Genomic DNA, 17,850 nt, shown 5'->3' with positions numbered 1-17,850 from the left:
TAAAAATAGTTAGTGTAGTTTTTATAGGTTTGTAAAGATTACATATAAATTATAGAAAAGAAAAAGATGGATTCATGCTATTAATATGAAAAAGTAAATCACATAATTTCATTTTTATGCAATTGAAATAGGAAAAAATTTAAATAATTTACCTTAAATGATATTTCATAAGGCTTCAAGCTAACTGCAGCCTACCTGATGACTTTATAACTTTTATATCATAACTTTTACTATTATTGTTTTTAATTACATGCTTTTCCACATGAAAAACTTGATTTGCCAGTACTAGATTTTAACCCTTTTTTTTTCGTTTGGGGTTGAAAAGGTAAATTATGATAAATTTTTAGAAACCCTGTTTTAATACTATATTTATTTTATACATAAACTGAAAAAATACAATTAAAAAATTAATTATTAATAATTGTCAATTTCGTATGTATATAACATATGTTTAACCTCAAATTGGGAGGTCCAAAACTGTCAGATAAAGGCGGTAGGTGTCGCGTCAATCACGCAGGAGCGAATCGATCTGAAGGTAACATTTGTTTAAGGCTGTTTTAGCAGTTTAAGCACACTGCGATTTGAAATGGGCGTATCACTTACTTTTCTACACCGCTTACGCCAGGCCTTCTTTACTCAGTGCCGCCGGCCGACGGGTAGTTTAATGACAACAAATAAGGTAATTGTACCATATTCCGGCCTATTAAGACTTTTCTACCTTAGAGACAAAATTCTCAATTGTTAAAATAAATATATGGGTATATCGTATAATTTTAACTCAAAAACAGAACTTTTATATTTAGAGTGCAGTGTTTTTTATAAAGAGTAACCTACATTTTATATCAAATTTAATGTTTTTAATGACCACTACAATGTCTTTAATTACGTGCTATAATTTCGAGGACTACAGTAATTCCGTTCTAGTGGGTACCTATTTCCGGCCTACGGTTAGGTGGTCAAATAAACTTGTGTAACTAGGAATAATAGCACTAGAAAATACAGTATACTCCCTTTATAACGAACACGGTTATTACGAGGTTTCGCTTATAACGAGGTACATTAGATGTCCCGTGAAATTTCTATTGAACTATAACCCTTTATAGCGAGGTAAATTTGCTTATAACGAGAGAAAATAGATTAAAAAACGTGTTTTTTACGTTTTGGCCCGGCCGTAGCTATAAATAAATACCCTTTTTAACTGCGGGCCGCCCGCAACAAACTTCTTACAATTTATGATTCTTAGTCGGAAATGTAAAATTTATGATTCACAAGTGTCATTGTATTGGGTTGACCATTCGCACCTAATAACATGGGTCCTAATACACAAGATGTGAAAAGTGTTTTAAAGGTTGTCAGAAACTTTATCCAAGGACAAAACGCAAATGAAGAAGCATAAAACTGTTTCACATCTTTAGAAAATATGGTAGATAGAATACTGGACAATTAAAAGCAGTCAAAAATGACAAAATAACTTTATACGCTTTATACATATTTACAGAATACAGATTTTTTGTTTTAACGTATATCATTGACAGTAAAAGTAAACAACTCTTTTTTGTTTTAATGCATTTCATTGACAATAAAAGTAAACAACTTTGTTTTAAAAACGCCATTCAAACAATATTTATTAGCATCTTATATCGCTCCGAATGGCTTCACTATAGAAAGTTAATGTTTTAGAAAACTACATATTCATATCACAATATTATTGTTGTTGGATATAACGAGATCCGCTTATAACGAGGTAATTAGTCTGCCATTTCAGTTCTCGTTATAGAGTCTACTGTACAAGTAAAAGACGTAATAATAAAAAAATGAGATACACCTTGTTAGTTGAAATTAGTCACAAGGGTGTTACTAAAATAAATTTAAAAAATATTACTTACAAAATGTAATTAAGTATTAAGTACACAAAAAAATTAAAATTAAACAGTTTGGAAATCCACAATACACTACTTAATTTTAACTAATTATCGGCATCACTAAAGTCAGGAACAGAAAATACACCCCTTTTGTTGCTGGTATAGGACGTTTTATTTTCTTCAAGACATCCTCAGAGTTATAAATTAGTATATCGTCCTTATCAGGCCAGCGCCAATTGGTTCCACTAAATGTCATTGTTTTGACCTCGTATTGTTTTGGATATTTATTTATAACTGCCTTTACAATTCCTGGAAACCTTTCACCTTCGTATAAAATCACTACGTAATCTCCTATCTGGATTGCCTTAGGAAGAGGTTGGAGTGTGTGATTTTTTGTTTCGCAGTTATCATCTTTATTTTCTTGATCAGAAAAATTATTTTCTCCTGCTGCTTGTTCTTTTTTTCTGTTTCCATTATTGGACAGTTTCTTTTGTTTTGCGCTTTTATTTTCCTTTTTATTTTCATTTATTAGTCGGTTTTCTTTCTCGATCTTCCTCAATGCTGCTTTTTCCAGTTTACTTTTCTTTTCTTGTTCCACACGTCTTTGGTACTCTATGTATTCTGAACACGTCGTTACTGCTGGAGTTATTTTTCTCTTGACCGTTTTTTTATTTTGGCTAGTAGAGGCAGTTTCTGGCCAATAGAATGCATTTTTAAACGGTGTAGAAAATTCTGACTTAGAATCATTTTCTGTCCCAATTGTTTGTTGATATGACTGAACTGCTATAGTTTCACTTTTTTCTGGTGTGAAATGTCTATCAGTTGTAATATTTTCAGGTATTAGGTACTCCTTCCATGTCGCAGTTATTCTTACTAAGTGTGGTTTTAGTTTTTTCTGGTGTGAAATGTCTTTCGCTTGTAATATTTTCAGGTATTATTTCTTTTTCCATGTCGCAGTTATTCTTACTAAGTGTGGTTTCAGTTTTTTCTGGTATTAAATCGGTACGTCTTGTAAGATCTTCAGGTATTAGTAGGTTATCAGATAGTGTCACCGATTGTTGTGAGTCTGGTTTTGAACCAATATTTTTTGTTAAATTATTACCTTGGGATAAATTATTACATTCCTCACCACAGTGCTAAACTACATTTTGTTTTAAAAGTTTATATAAACAATTAACAATGTTTGGGATATTTGTAAACAATAGATTATAGTAATTTATAAAGATACAGAACGAAACTCTACAAAAGAAAAAAATGCACATGACAATGATTTTTTAATTTTCTTTTATTTAAAGATAGAAAGCTTCATTATCGGAAGTTCATTTTGTTTAAAGTAAAACCAATATAAAACAGATAACCTAACTCCATAAAATTCACGTAATGAGCACATTGATTATGATAATTGTTTATGACCGTTTATAATTGATTCTAAAAGACTTAATTTCAGATTAATAATGTTACGATAAATATCATGGCCTAAAATAACTGTAAATATATGATGACTAATTCTGTTTTGTTGTAGAAATTTCGGCGAAGGATCTAGACCCAAATTATGGTGAATCATCCGACTAGAGGTCAGGTAGGCCGAATGAGACCGGTCTGAGCTTCTGGTTACTTCGATGCGAGATCACCGCTGTTCTCGAATAACAAGATTTCATATATAATAACGGAACTTTAATTGAAGAGGAACAGTTGATTTTGAAGACGCGCTCGCGATTTAAATGTTTCGTTCGCCGATGTAAATTATGTATTATTCGTTAAATAAATTAATATAAATTATTGTGCTTTTTAATGAATTAAGATAAGAACAATATAATAAATTATTAAAGACATAGCAGTTAAATAAATTCACTACATTGGTGTCAGAATAGTGGAATACATAAGTAAAATTGCGAAAATAAATTACAAGTGAATATTTGTAAATTGTGAAAATGACGACGATTTATGAGCTGACAGTGACTAATTTAAGAAGACATCTCGAAGACAGAGAATTAGCTTCTACCGGAAAAAAGGCTGAGTTAGTCCTACGACTAAAGAACGCTTTGCTAGAAGAAGGACTAGATCCAGAGACTTATATATTTGAAGATGCTGTCATCTCGTCGATTTCGAAATTAGAGAACAAAGTTTCTGGCGATATTTCGAAAGTTTCTGGTGACATCGCATCATTAGAGAACAAAGTTTCCGGCGACATCGCATCATTGGAGAACAAAGTTTCTGGCGATATTTCGAAAGTTTCTGGTGACATCGCATCATTGGAGAACAAAGTTTCTAACGAGATTTCTTCTCTGGAAAGCAAAGTTTCTGCTAGTTTCTGCTAACATCTCTTCGGAAATCTCTAAAGTCACTTCTGAGATGTCTGCCCTGGACGATAGAATGTCTTCGTTAAAAAATCAAGTTGCTGCCGATATGTTAGCCTTCGAAGAAAAGATTAAAGAGATGGAAAGGAAGATGGAGGAAACAGGGACAGCAGAGAGAGGTAACAATCCGATTACAATAGAGACAAAAGAAGACGAGACGAAATGTAAGTTGGAGACACCGCCGAAATTTGAAGGAAGTGGAGGTTCTGTTCATGTTAAAGTCCCAACTTTCGACGGAAAATCGTCATGGAACAACTACATGAAACAGTTTGAATCAGCTGCAAGAGCAAATGGATGGTCTGAAAAAGAAAAGGCGGTAAACCTGACTATCGCTCTTCGAGGAGATGCCTTAGATGTGCTGCAGACCATAGCCGTAGAAGAGACCGATGATTTCGAACAACTCAAGAAGAGGCTAAATATGCGATATGGCCACGAACATTTGGAGCATGTATATCAGTCGCAGCTTAAAAATCGTAGACAGATGAAATATGAGGCTCTTCAAGAATACGAGGTAGATATTGCCAGATTAGTACGATACGCTTATCCAACAGCTCCCGAAGACATGATGGAAAAATTAGCCGTTCAAACGTTTATTGATGGTCTTCGTGATCATGAAATGCAGAGAACACTACGATTAGCTCTTCACAAGACGCTGGTTGATGTCTTATCCACCGCCCTCGAATACGAGTCAGCTACTCAGGCCTCTGGAGGATACAGTAAAGTTAGGACTGTAAAATAGGAAGGAGATGAAGATAAACTTGACCAGCTTGTTAATATGATGAAAAGCATGACATAAAAGAAAACGAAGACCATAAGATGCTGGAATTGTGGCGAAATAGAACACGTACGAAGCTCCTGTAAGCACCCTAGGTACGACGCAAATCAAGAAACTCACCATCAGGAAAACTACAACGGGTCGGCCTTAGGGGGGCAGCTTCGACCCAGAACTTTTCCAAAGACCCTCTCATACTAATAGCTTCTTTGAAATGTCGTGAAGATAGTGTATATGTAGATGGAGACATAAATGGTAAAAAGCATACGTTGTTGGTGGATACCGGAGCGACCAGAACCATTATACGCCCGACAGTTATAAACAGCCGAAAGAAACTGTTACCAACGAGGTTGCGACTTCGGACCGCTACAGGTGAAAATGCCAACATTCATGGAGAAATCCATGTACAATTGGGAATTGGAGCAGAAAAGTTCGTCCATACTGTTATAGTTGCTGACATCGAAGAGGATGTTATATTAGGAATGGACGTAATGAATATGCATGGATTCCAATTGGATTTTAAGAATAAGGTAATCAAAGTTGGCAATGAGGAGGTATTTCTCCATCCACATAATGACAACACTATGCAAGCAGCCGTTAAAGAAGATACAGTCGTGCCTGCGAGAAGTGAAACGATCATAGTAGCGCGGCTACAGGGAATTTTGGACAAAGGGACACCCGTTATGATGGAGCCTTGGAACCATGACGACGAGGTTGGCCGAGGAATCATAATTGGAAATGAATTGGTGACTGCGGCTAAAGAAATTCCTGTGAGACTTATCAATGTCAATGACTACCCAGTAACCATCAAGAAAGAGACAAACGTAGGAACTTGTGTACCTGTGACATCCATAATCCGTCAGACGACAACATCTGATAATTCCAACGACAAATGGTTGCAGTTGCAGGACAGTCTCTGAATCAGATGGAGAAAAGGAAATTAAGGGAATTTCTTCGGCAGTATCATGATATTTTCGTACCGAAAGGAGGAAAGACGGGAAGAACTACCGTTGTTAAGCATAAAATTGATACTGGCAATGCTAAGCCAATTCGTCAAACAGCTCAACGATTACCACAGGCGAAAAGAGAGGAAGCTGAAACGATTGTTCAGGAAATGAAGAAAGACGGTGTGATAGAACCTTCTACGAGCCCATGGGTCTCTCCGGTGGTCCTGGTTAAGAAAGACGGAACGACGAGGTTCTGTGTGGATTACCGTTTGCTGAACAACGTTACCAAGAAAGATAGTTATCCTCTGCCTCGGATCGATGACACATTGGCTGGAAGTAAATTGTTTTCTACTTTGGATTTGAAGTCTGGATACTGGCAGGTAGAAATGGACCCAGTAGATAAAGAAAAGACAGCCTTCACCACAGGATCTGGATTGTGGCAATTCAACGTTATGCCATTTGGACTCTGTAATGCTCCTGCGACATTTGAGAGGCTTATGGAAAATGTGTTGAGAGGGTTATCTTGGAAAACATGCCTGGTTTATTTAGATGACATAATCGTCTTGGGGGAGACATTTGAAGATCATTTGAGGAATTTAGAAAACGTTATTAATCGACTTAAAGCTGCCCAATTGATGCTAAACCCCAAGAAGTGCCAGCTATTTCAAGGTAAAGTCAATTATCTGGGTCATATAGTCAGTAAAGAAGGAGTGGCCGTGGATAAGGGAAAAATCGATTCCATTAAGGAATGGCCAAAACCAACTGACAAACATCAAGTGAGAAGTTTTTTTGGACTATGTACTTACTACCGGAGGTTTATTAAGAAGTTTGCAGATATCGCTAAGCCATTAACGCGACTTACGGAGGAAGAAAGAGATTACCGCTGGGATACAGACTGCCAAAATGCCTTTGAGACCTTGAAAAAGCATTTAATAACAGCACCAATTTTAGGGTATCCACTATCAGAAGGAGAGTTCATCTTAGATACAGATGCAAGTAATGTGGGAATTGGAGGAGTGCTATCTCAGATTCAAGGAGGACAGGAACGAGTCCTCGGATATTTTAGTAAAGTTCTTTCAAAACCTGAGCGGAATTATTGTGTCACGAGAAGAGAACTTCTAGCAGTAGTAAAATCAGTAGAGCACTTCTATCAATACCTTTATGGTAGGAAGTTTCTAATCCGAACCGACCATGCCGCCCTTAAATGGTTGATGCAGTTTAAGAATCCAGAGGGTCAGATAGCCAGGTGGATCGAACGAATCCAAGAATACGATTTTAAGATTGAGCACCGGGCCGGAGTTCCGGGCCACAGAAACGCTGATTCTCTTTCCAGAAGGCCATGCCCAGCAGAGTGTTCCCACTGCTACAAAACGGAATCCAAGGAAGCAGCAGTGCTAAGAACAACAATGGTCAACGACGACTGGACGCCTACTAAGATCAGAGAAAAACAAGCAAGAGATCCAGTTATACAGAAAATTCGAAAATGGAAAGAGGAAAACCGTCGACCACCTTGGCAAGGAATATCAAACCTATGCTCAGTAGTTAAGACGTATTGGGCCCAGTGGGACTCATTTATCATGGAAGATGGCTTGCTCAGACGAGTCCTGGAAAATGATGACGGTTCAGAGAAGAGAAGACAGTTGGTGATCCCAAAGAGCAGAATAGCCGAAGTACTTCGTCAGTTACACAACAGTCCATCAGGAGGGCATTTTGGTGTAAAGAAAACCCTTCAGCGAATTCGGGAACGGTTTTATTGGATAAACGGTTCCGACGACGTAAAGACTGGTGTAAGAAATGTACTATTTGTGCTACGAGTAACGGGCCTTACCGAAAAAGGAGAGCTCCTATGAGACAATATAATGTTGGAAGCCCGTTTGAAAGAATAGCTTTGGACATTGCTGGACCATTTCCAGAAAGTGAAAATGGAGGCAAGTACATGTTGGTAGTAATGGATTACTTTACTAAGTGGGTCGAGATTTACGCACTTCCAGACCAGAAGGCCGCCACCGTTGCAGATAAGTTGATCCAAGAATATATCAGCCGATTTGGAGTGCCTTTGGAGATACATAGTGACCAAGGCAGGAACTTCGAAAGCGATCTATTCCAAGGAATATGTGATAGACTAGGCATGAAGAAAACAAGAACTACAGCATATCATCCGCAATCTGATGGTATGGTAGAACGGATGAATAGGACAGTCGGCAAGTATTTAACAAAGATGGTATCCGATCATCAGCGAGACTGGGACCAATACCTTCCGTTCTTCACAATGGCCTACAGATCTGCTGTTAACGAATCAACAGGCCAGACACCAGCCAGAGTCCTATTCGGACGCGAAATGCGACTACCTTGTGATCTAGAGTTTGGGTGTCGACCTGGAGAAGATGTAGCAGGTGAAGATTATGTGATCGAATTACGAAGAAGAATGGACGATGTACATGAGTTGGTCCGTTCCCACCTTCAGATCGCTAGCGACCGAATGAAGAAACGGTACGATACACAAGCCGAAAAGGGTTGCTTTAAGAAGAACGACAAAGTGTGGTTCTATAATCCCAAGAAGCGAAAAGGTTGTTCTCCCAAATTGCAGCAGTTGTGGGAAGGCCCATACCTAATTATGGAGAAGATCAACGATATCATCTACCGAATAAGCAAGATTCCGAGGGGAAAGCCGATGATAGTACACCGTAACCGGCTGGCGTCTTTCGGAGGTGACCACGACGTAGATGAAGAAGTGGAAGTAAACCAAGTCCAAGACGTGTCTGACCTCACGTTTGAGGAATTCATGGGTGCCTATGGAGGTACCGGTAAAGCAAGACATGGTGTTACCACTAAAGAAAAGCAAGATCTACTCGCTGGCCCTTACCATCCCGGCCCGTATCAAAGACGCACCAGGGTTGGCATCCGTCTTTCGAAGGAAGTTTGGTCGAGTTCCAGAACTTCAATGCCAGGTGCCAGCTCCCGGTAAAACCTTGAAACTCCAAGATGCATCACGTTACCTTTTCTACCTGGTAACAAAAGACACTGCCCGTGGCCAGCCTACCTACCGAGATGTATGGGAAGCCTTACTTCAATTGAGAGAGCACGTACTAGAGTCCGACGTGCAAAAGTTAGCCATGCCAAAGTTGGAGTGCCGCCAATTAGACTGGAGGGTTATCCGAAATACGGTGGAGGAGATCTTTAAAGACACCGAAGTCCAGGTGTTAGTCTGTTGCAATCCGCATAGTTACTGGTGCGGAGAGAAAACCGTCCCTTGTCATTTTTATACAACTGGAAGTTGTAAGAGGGTCCAGTTGCCGATACCAGCATACAGTTCCGGTTCCAGTCCCGACAAGGTTCCAGGAGGAACCATCTTTTAAGAGGGGGGCAATGTTACGATAAATATCATGGCCTAAAATAACTGTAAATATATGATGACTAATTCTGTTTTGTTGTAGAAATTTCGGCGAAGGATCTAGACCCAAATTATGGTGAATCATCCGACTAAAGGTCAGGTAGGCCGAATGAGACCGGTCTGAGCTTCTGGTTACTTCGATGCGAGATCGCCGCTGTTCTCGAATAACAAGATTTCATATATAATAACGGAACTTTAATTGAAGAGGAACAGTTGATTTTGAAGACGCGCTCGCGATTTAAATGTTTCGTTCGCCGATATAAATTATGCATTATTCGTTAAATAAATTAATATAAATTATTGTGCTTTTTAATGAATTAAGATAAGAACAATATAATAAATTATTAAAGACATTATAAATTAAATAAAGACATAGCAGTTAAATAAATTCACTACAATAAACTAATTCGTCTACAGCAATTTTTTTAATAGGAAGCATTGTATAGATAATTTAATTTGAATAATTTATTTGCACTGGCAGTTAACGAGTCATAGTTCCGTAAATAATGAAAAGTTCGGCTGTAGTAAACTGTTCCAAAACGTACAAAGCGGTCGGTTTAGTATTGCCACCCGTCGCAAAGATAATTGAGGGATTGGTATCAGTAACAGGTGTAAATTTCTTATATGTTCACGGAAACTATAACTGCAATACTAAACCGCTGAAAACAAATTTCATACTTTTATGGTTTTTCTCCAGTGTGCACTCTCAGATGTCTTTTCAAATGACCTGCTTTACAAAACTGCTTCAAACAAATCTCACATTTGTAAAGTTCTTCTACAGTGTGTGTTCTTAAATGACTTTTCAAGGTGCACTTTCGAGCAAACTGCTTAAAACAAATTTCACACTTATAAGGTTTTTCTCCAGTGTGCAATCTCAAATGCGTTTTCAAATTACCTGCTTTACAAAACTGCTTAAAACAAATCTCACATTTGTAAAGTTCTTCTCCAGTGTGTGTTCTAAAATGATTTTTCAAGTAAGACTTTTGAGTAAACTGCTTGAAACAAATTTCACACTTATAAGGTTTTTCACACTTATTAGGTTCTCCAGTGTGCACTCTCAAATGACTTTTCAAATGACCTGCTTCGCTAAACTTCTTAAAACAAACTTCACATTTGAAAGGTTTTTCTCCAGTGTGCAATCTCAAATGTCTTTTTAAACCACTTGCTTCATTAAACTGCTTAAAACAGATTTCACACTTGTAAGGTTTTTCTCCAGTGTGCACTCTCAAATGACTTTTCAAATGACCTGCTTCCCTAAAATTCTTAAAACACACTTCACACTTGTGCACTCCAGTGTGCACTATCAAATGTCTTTTCAAATTACATGTTTGACTAAACTGCTTAAAACAAATCTCGCACTTGTAAAGTTCTTCTCCAGTGTGCACTCTCAAATGATTCTTCAATTGAATTTTGTAAGAAAATTGCGTCAAACAAATTTCACACTTATTAGGTTTTTCTCCAGTGTGCACTGTCAAATGATTCTCCAATTGAATTTTGTAAGAAAACTGCGTCAAACAAATTTCACACTTATAAGGTTTTTCTCCAGTGTGCACTCTCAAATGTGTTTTCAAATGACCTGCTTGACTAAACTGCTTAAAACAAATCTCGCACCTGTAAAGTTCTTCTCCAGTGTGTGTTCTTAAATGATTTTTCAAGGTCCGCTTTCGAGTAAACTGCTTAAAACAAATTTCACACTTGTAAGGTTTTTCTCCAGTGTGCACCCACAAATGTTTTTTCAAACCGTGTGTTGTAGAAAACTGTTTAAAACAAATTTCACATTTGTAAGGTCCCTGTCTAGTCTGAACTTTTATATTTTTATTTACAGGTTTTCCTTCGGCGTGTCGACTCGTATAGTGTTCTTTATGGGATGAATGTTCACAAAATGTTTCCATAATTTTCATTTTATTCTTCTCCTGAGTAAAACCTAAAATACAAACCAACTATAAACATTTACTACAATAGAAAAATTAATACAGACACAAAATAATAAACAAAGTTAAACATAATTAAATACTAGGCAGCAAAAGTCTTGCCAATAATATAAACAATATGTTTTAGGCACCTGTATTTCTGTCTTGTATGTGCGTAAGACGCCGCTTTCTTTTAAACAATCTTTTCACACAAAATAAGTCAACCGTAGCTATTAAATAACACAATATTCCATCTTTAGTCCAGTCAGTTGGTAAAACATTTGTAGCATTCTCAACTGCATCAACCCTCCAATCAACCTTAGTCTATCTATTAGTCTAGTTCTCACGGGTTTCGTCAATAGAATACGTTGCGCTGTGCAGATTTACCTTAAACCTGCTCCAATTAGATATCGTATTCAGCGCAGATGTCTGATTTTTAGAGCAATCTTAAGCGCCAGCCATTTCTTTGTACATGTTAGCTCATACATATATCGACGATGTCAAGATCCATTCTCATCTATTGAGCCTTATTTTTTATGACTTTTCTTCTTCTTCTTTTTATGTAGACATGACTCTGTCTGTTTTTCAATGGGCCTCCAGTAAGTTGTTGTTCCATCGTTTTGGTGATCTTCCTATTGGGGAACCGTCTCTTGCCGTCTTTACTACTCTATTTGTTGTCATTCGGCTTATATGACCATTCTACTCTTCTATTTCTAATCTAGTTCTTGATATTCTCCACCTTGAATATACGTCGTATATATGTACTTCTAGCTCTATACCATAGTGTGTTACTGGACTTTATTTTTTTGATGACTTTTCCTTCAAAATAATTATTGTGGAATTAGACGCAAAACTAATTCCACAAGCAGGGCTTCAAGCCAGGCAAATCCTGCTCAGCCAAGTATTGAACCTAACAAAGTACATAGAGGAGTTATTTGAGCAGAGAAACAGATAGTGGAAGGAATGGGAGGTAGATCTCGGCGGTTACGATATAATAAACCACACAGTTATTTGTAGGTACCACTGAACAATTATTATTTTTAACCTAATTTAATTATCTATTTAATAATAAGAATTTAAGTCTCTCAAATATAAAGAAAATTGCTGGTAAAGGTCGTCAAGTTGATGATGGAGTGTTTTCTCCTCAGTCAAAACAAATGAGAACATCAAAAATTAAAATGGATGCATTTGTTGAGGGTTTACTTCGTAGCACTATCATTAATTTTCACATAATGGAAAAAATCGCACCAACAGTTGATCGCTTACATAAACAATTTACTGGACAATGAGGTCATTTCTTCATAAACAAAAACATGAAGTTTGCTCAAAATTTGTTAAAATACGTCTAGTGATAACATATACTTTTTGAATGTATAGTTTGTCTTTTTGAGGGGTGCAGATCCACCTTAATCTCAGATTAAAAAAATATATTGAGATCACAGATTAAAATACATTAACATTACAAATTAAATATGCTGATCAGGGAGAAGGATAGACCAGGCACTCCGTCACAGTATAGGGCTTAATGTTAACTAAGTGTAGAAGAACCTTTCTTAAAAAAAAAGCTCTATAGTGTGTTTTCTGTTGAATGTGAGATGGTAGACTATTGTAAAATTTAACACATGCATACAAAGGAATTCTCTATGTTAGAGGCAATCTCTGAAGTGAGAAATTCAAATTAAGGCTTCTTCTATTATATTCATGATTTGGTAATAGGTGATAAAGCAAAGAAGCATTTTTAAAAAGGAACATAATACATTTAAATATATAGATCGCCGAGACAGTGAGTATATTGAGTGATTTGAATCAGCCTCTACGAGATTCTCCCGCCTTTAGCCCTAAGATCAGCCTGACAGCCTTTTTTATATTATAAAGACAGTTGAGCTATCCACTGCAGCATCCCAGAAGATTACTCCATATCGCATCATAATAAAAGTTTGCATAATATACTGATAAAATACTGGTAAAATCCCCTGGTTTAGATAGCTCTTCAATACCCTTAATGAGTAGCAGGCTCTATTCATTTTTTTTGCTGTATTTGGTATTTGTTCCCCCCAATTTCTGGTCAATATGAAGACCAAGAAATTTAACTGATCAAGCAGGTTCCATGTTTTGTGATTGTTCCAGAAAATTGCCTGTTGTCAGCGCCTTTGAGTCATCTGTGAAATTTACGAGGTTTGAGAAACCACTAACCACCGCATTTTTTTTATACTATACACCGCATACATTTATTATACCACATACTTTTTGTGACCTATCTGTGAGAAATTTTTATCCATTTTAATGCCGGTCACGTATTCCATAACGATGTAATTTTTGTAAGAATAGAACATGATCTAGAGGCTTTAAAAGCCTTAGATAGGTATAAAAAAGAACCTAGAGTTTTCATCTTTGCCTCTAGTTTTTCTAAAATTGTTGATACAAAACCATAGGTAGCTGTCTCAACAGATCTCCCTGAGAGAAAACCATGCTGCGAACTACTAAATAAGCTGTTTGTACTAAAAAAGTTTTGTAGTCTAGAATATACCGCTTTTTCAAATATTTTTGAGAATGATGGAAGAAGGCTTATTACCTCTATAGTTCTCCATCTTACTAACATCACCTTTTTTATGTAGTGGCTTGAAAATTCCCAGTTTTAAACATTGACGAAATCTAGCTTACCTGAAAGAAGCATTAGCTATAAAAGAAAGAGGAAGGGAAATCTCTGATGAAACAAATTTAATTTGTTTGTTGATATTTCATCATAAACAGAGCTATGTTTGTTTTTTAAGTTATTTATTTCTTTCTCTGAAACGGGAGTTAGAAACATGCAATGATTATTCTTTTCGATATTAATTTTAAAAATTTTTTCATGCTTTTTTTTTCTTTACAGCTTCTAGCGTTGCATTTTACATAAATTGATTTATTTCATTAGAAAACACCTGAGGGTCACCCTCTAAACAGAAATTACCTTGATTTCTGGAATTATCCTTAATTTCTTTTACCAATTGCAAAGACATTTCAGTTTTATTTTCGCTATTCAACTCATTCTTTATAACAATTTTTTTGAGATTGAGTGAGTAAAGAATTGTATTATGTTTTTCTGTCCCGTAAATATCTTTATATTCAACAATATTACTAGACAGTGTAAACAAAATATCAAGCCTAGATTTACAATATACATCATCATTTTTAAAGTACTTTTGTGATTTTTTTTAGTTGCATAAAAATTTTCTAAACTATATACCTAAAAGCATCCAAATTAGTATCTACCTCTAATGTCTCAAAAACAGATACTCAGTCTACATTACCCAGTACAGATTTTAAAAAATCTTTATTCTACTTGTTAAATATTCGTTTTTTATTATATTTGACTCAAATTTTACCTTTTGAGCATTATAATCTGATGTATGAGGATTGAATACAGCAGAATCAAATATGTCAAGATTTGTAAAAATATCATCTATACAGGATTTTTTGTTACCTTGTAGTGTGTATAGTCATTGATGGTAGGTTTAATATCAAAAGAACTCAAAGACATATTTAATGTGTCTGTATTTGGTCTAATTTGTTTATTAACTGCACTGTTACAAAGTAGTGACAGTGAAATAGAAGATGTTACTAGAGCCAAATCTGAAATGGAAAGCCAGTCTGGGGATAACAATGGTGATTCAGAATGGCTGCCACATGAGGACATGGAATCACAGCTGTTAAAAATTTGGAAATTGAAAAGCCAGATATTCAAAACATTCGAAACTCAATGTGATAAGACCAGAAGAGAGGGAAATTTCCTCAGGGAATAGATTAGAGGATGACACGACTTTAGAAGAAATAACACGTGTTTGGTAGGTTATATATTTTGCATGTGCGGTATAAGTATTTTTATTTTTTCGATAAATTTATTAAGTTAATTTAAATAAGTATAAATTTGCCATATATTTTTTTATAAAATGTATATGAAGGTTTAAAGTTACTTTTACGAAATTATAATTTGTATTATAAGAAGCTGCAAGTTTTGAATAAGTATAAAACAAATATTTTCTGTTACTTTAAATGCAGTTAAATATTGTAAATTATCTGACAGCACTTTCCACATCTTGTCTATTAGGACATTCTTATTATTAGGTGTGAATGGTCAACCCCTACAATTACACTTGTGAATCATAAATTGTAAATTTCTGTAGAAGTTTTTATTGTGTATGTATTTAACTATTATCTTTAATTTCATTATCTATGAATTTCTAATCATCATAATCATAATCTATGAATTTTTATATAATTTCAATGCATATTATATACATATGCATTTAATTATTATCATTAATTTAATTAAAATCTATGAATTTTTATATAATTTCAATGCATTTCTAAAAATGTATTTCAAGTTTTGATTATATTTCTTTTATGTTTGCTCAAAGCACTTTTTGAATTACCATTAATGTTGTCTGTTACCCCATGTCTAGGGTTAATATTTGCATACTTCAACAGGGTAAACTTAAAGATAGGTCAGACAAATAAGCTTCTTACTTTGTTTCAGAAACATACTATGCCAAACATGGTGTGCATTTTTCACATTTAATATGTGATTCAGTTATCATTCATACATTTACAGTAGTTCATTTATACCCAATTTTACCTTTTGATTATTTTAAGTATTAAACTGTGTTTATACAACTTGTAACTTATATTTTTAAGTTATACTGTTAACTTACTTACCTTTTTCAGTTTTTTGGTTTTCTTCAAATTGGTTCAGTTTATTTCTATCTTGGTGTACTTCAGTATTTGTAGGATATTCCTTTAAGTCTAAATAATCATATATGCCATGTGTACTTTGTCTACTGGATTCCTCCTTAATTTCGCATTTAAGGCCTTCTAGAAGAGCATCATCTAAGTCATTATACTCTACTTTTACTTTACACGTCTCCTCACTAAATTCTTGTTTTACTTCCATTTTATTAAACTTGATTTTATGTATTTCAATAGTAATAATAGCAAAGAATATAGACGAATGTCGCTGCTATGTCCCATATAGAAATAGAAGCAGTCTGTGGTGATGTTCTGCAGTATATTCATTGTCGGAAACCTACAACACAACAATTCCTACTTCTCAGTATTAATAGCTCAAGTATCCTGCTATTGTAGACTTCTTTCTTAAAAAAAAAAGAAGAATTATTCTAAATAGTGGAAGTGTATACTAAACCCATCAAATTTTGGGTAGTATATATTTAAAAAATATATTTTAGTCGTTATAATTTAACATAACCATTTATTATATGGTGCAGATAAATAAATATTAATTGTCGGTAATTCGCAAAGTTCTATTTTATTTACTATTTAGTTTGTTTACTATTAATATTGGCTGTGAGTACTTGTGCTTGGTTGTATAGTAATTTCCAGCCACTTTTAGTCTGTCAAAAAGTAGCTAACTTCGCAAAAAAATAATTACTAAATTCACTAGACAGTTGGGACTGGGAATAGCGAACCGAGCTCCATATTCCATATTCGTCCAGTGATGCCACATGAAGTCGAAGAGAAATCGTGATATCGAAAGAAATAAATCGTAAGAAATCGTGTGATTTCGCTACACTTGAATTTTGAAGGAAATGGGAGTTTTTAAATGATATATAATTATACAAAAATATTTTAAATACGTTATATTGTTATATGTTAATTAATATATAAGTACATATTTAAAATTTAGTGTACTAGAAAAGGGCCTATTTTAGGGAACCACCAGTATCAGATATAATTTTAGGAAATTACCTATCTACCTATATACTGCAAGTTATGGATTTATCGATTTAGTATTAGGCAATGATTATAAAGATTCTTTATAGTTTAAACTTCAATGATAATTATAACCTATTTTACCCAAGAATATTAAGTATAATATATTATACAGAAATCTAATTTTATTTTCTGAGGATTTAACATTTTATCGGCACTTTTAGGATTTCAAAGTGATTGAAGATGAAATATAAGTCATTGTTATATGAAATTGCCGATTTGTTTCATATCTCAAACACACACTTAAATCATTTTGGTCTGTTGATCCTTTAATACAAAATTCCGGCTATTGTTGATATTTAATGATAAAATATACATAAACATCAGTTGTTTATGGACCGATATTTACACTTTCAAAGCAATAAATAACCTTTTAAGCTTTGTTTATATTATTTTGTGTATATTAATTGGAGTAGTGCAAGCACTTTTATATAAAAATACAGTCGATTTATGAATATTTCAAGGTGACAATCTAAAAGCACTTTAAAAATGCTGATTTTCTCGTGTAAATTTTATTAGGTACCCATTATTCATCTTCAGATTTAGTAACAGTCTAAAAATTTTTAAAAACGTAAGATATGAGACGTCAATCCTGAGATTTTGTTTTCAATTCGTGAGATCTCACGATAAATCGTGAGGAGTGGCATCACTGTATTCGTCAATTCGTCCATTCGCTTAGCTCGGGCATATTTTGACAGATTCATTGTCGGAAACCTACAACACAACAATTCCTACTTCTCAGTATTAATAGCTCAAGTATACTACCTTTGATACTACTATTGCAAACTTTTTTCTTTGAATAAAGAAGAATTATTCCAATAGTGGAAGTGTATACTAAACCCATA

The 17,850-nt window shown here is 34.9% G+C and overlaps 1 protein-coding gene across 1 annotated transcript; it reads right to left on the bottom strand.

Moving 5' to 3' along the window:
• Window positions 1–9,299: 9,299 nt before the first annotated feature.
• Window positions 9,300–16,262, bottom strand: LOC140444768 (uncharacterized). Its single transcript, XM_072536528.1, has 2 exons — window positions 15,935–16,262; window positions 9,300–11,253 (listed from the first exon to the last, which is right to left on the bottom strand). The coding sequence occupies exons 1-2, from the start codon at window positions 16,167–16,169 to the stop codon at window positions 10,010–10,012; spliced, it is 1,479 nt and encodes a 492-aa protein (XP_072392629.1). The 5' UTR covers window positions 16,170–16,262; the 3' UTR covers window positions 9,300–10,009.
• Between the last annotated feature and the right edge of the window lie 1,588 nt (window positions 16,263–17,850).

The sequence above is a fragment of the Diabrotica undecimpunctata genome, chromosome 6 (assembly GCF_040954645.1).
Source record: "Diabrotica undecimpunctata isolate CICGRU chromosome 6, icDiaUnde3, whole genome shotgun sequence".
NCBI lineage: Eukaryota > Metazoa > Arthropoda > Insecta > Coleoptera > Chrysomelidae > Diabrotica > Diabrotica undecimpunctata.
The sequence above is the reverse complement of the archived record's forward strand: the minus strand, read 5'-3'. Positions and strand labels throughout refer to the sequence as shown.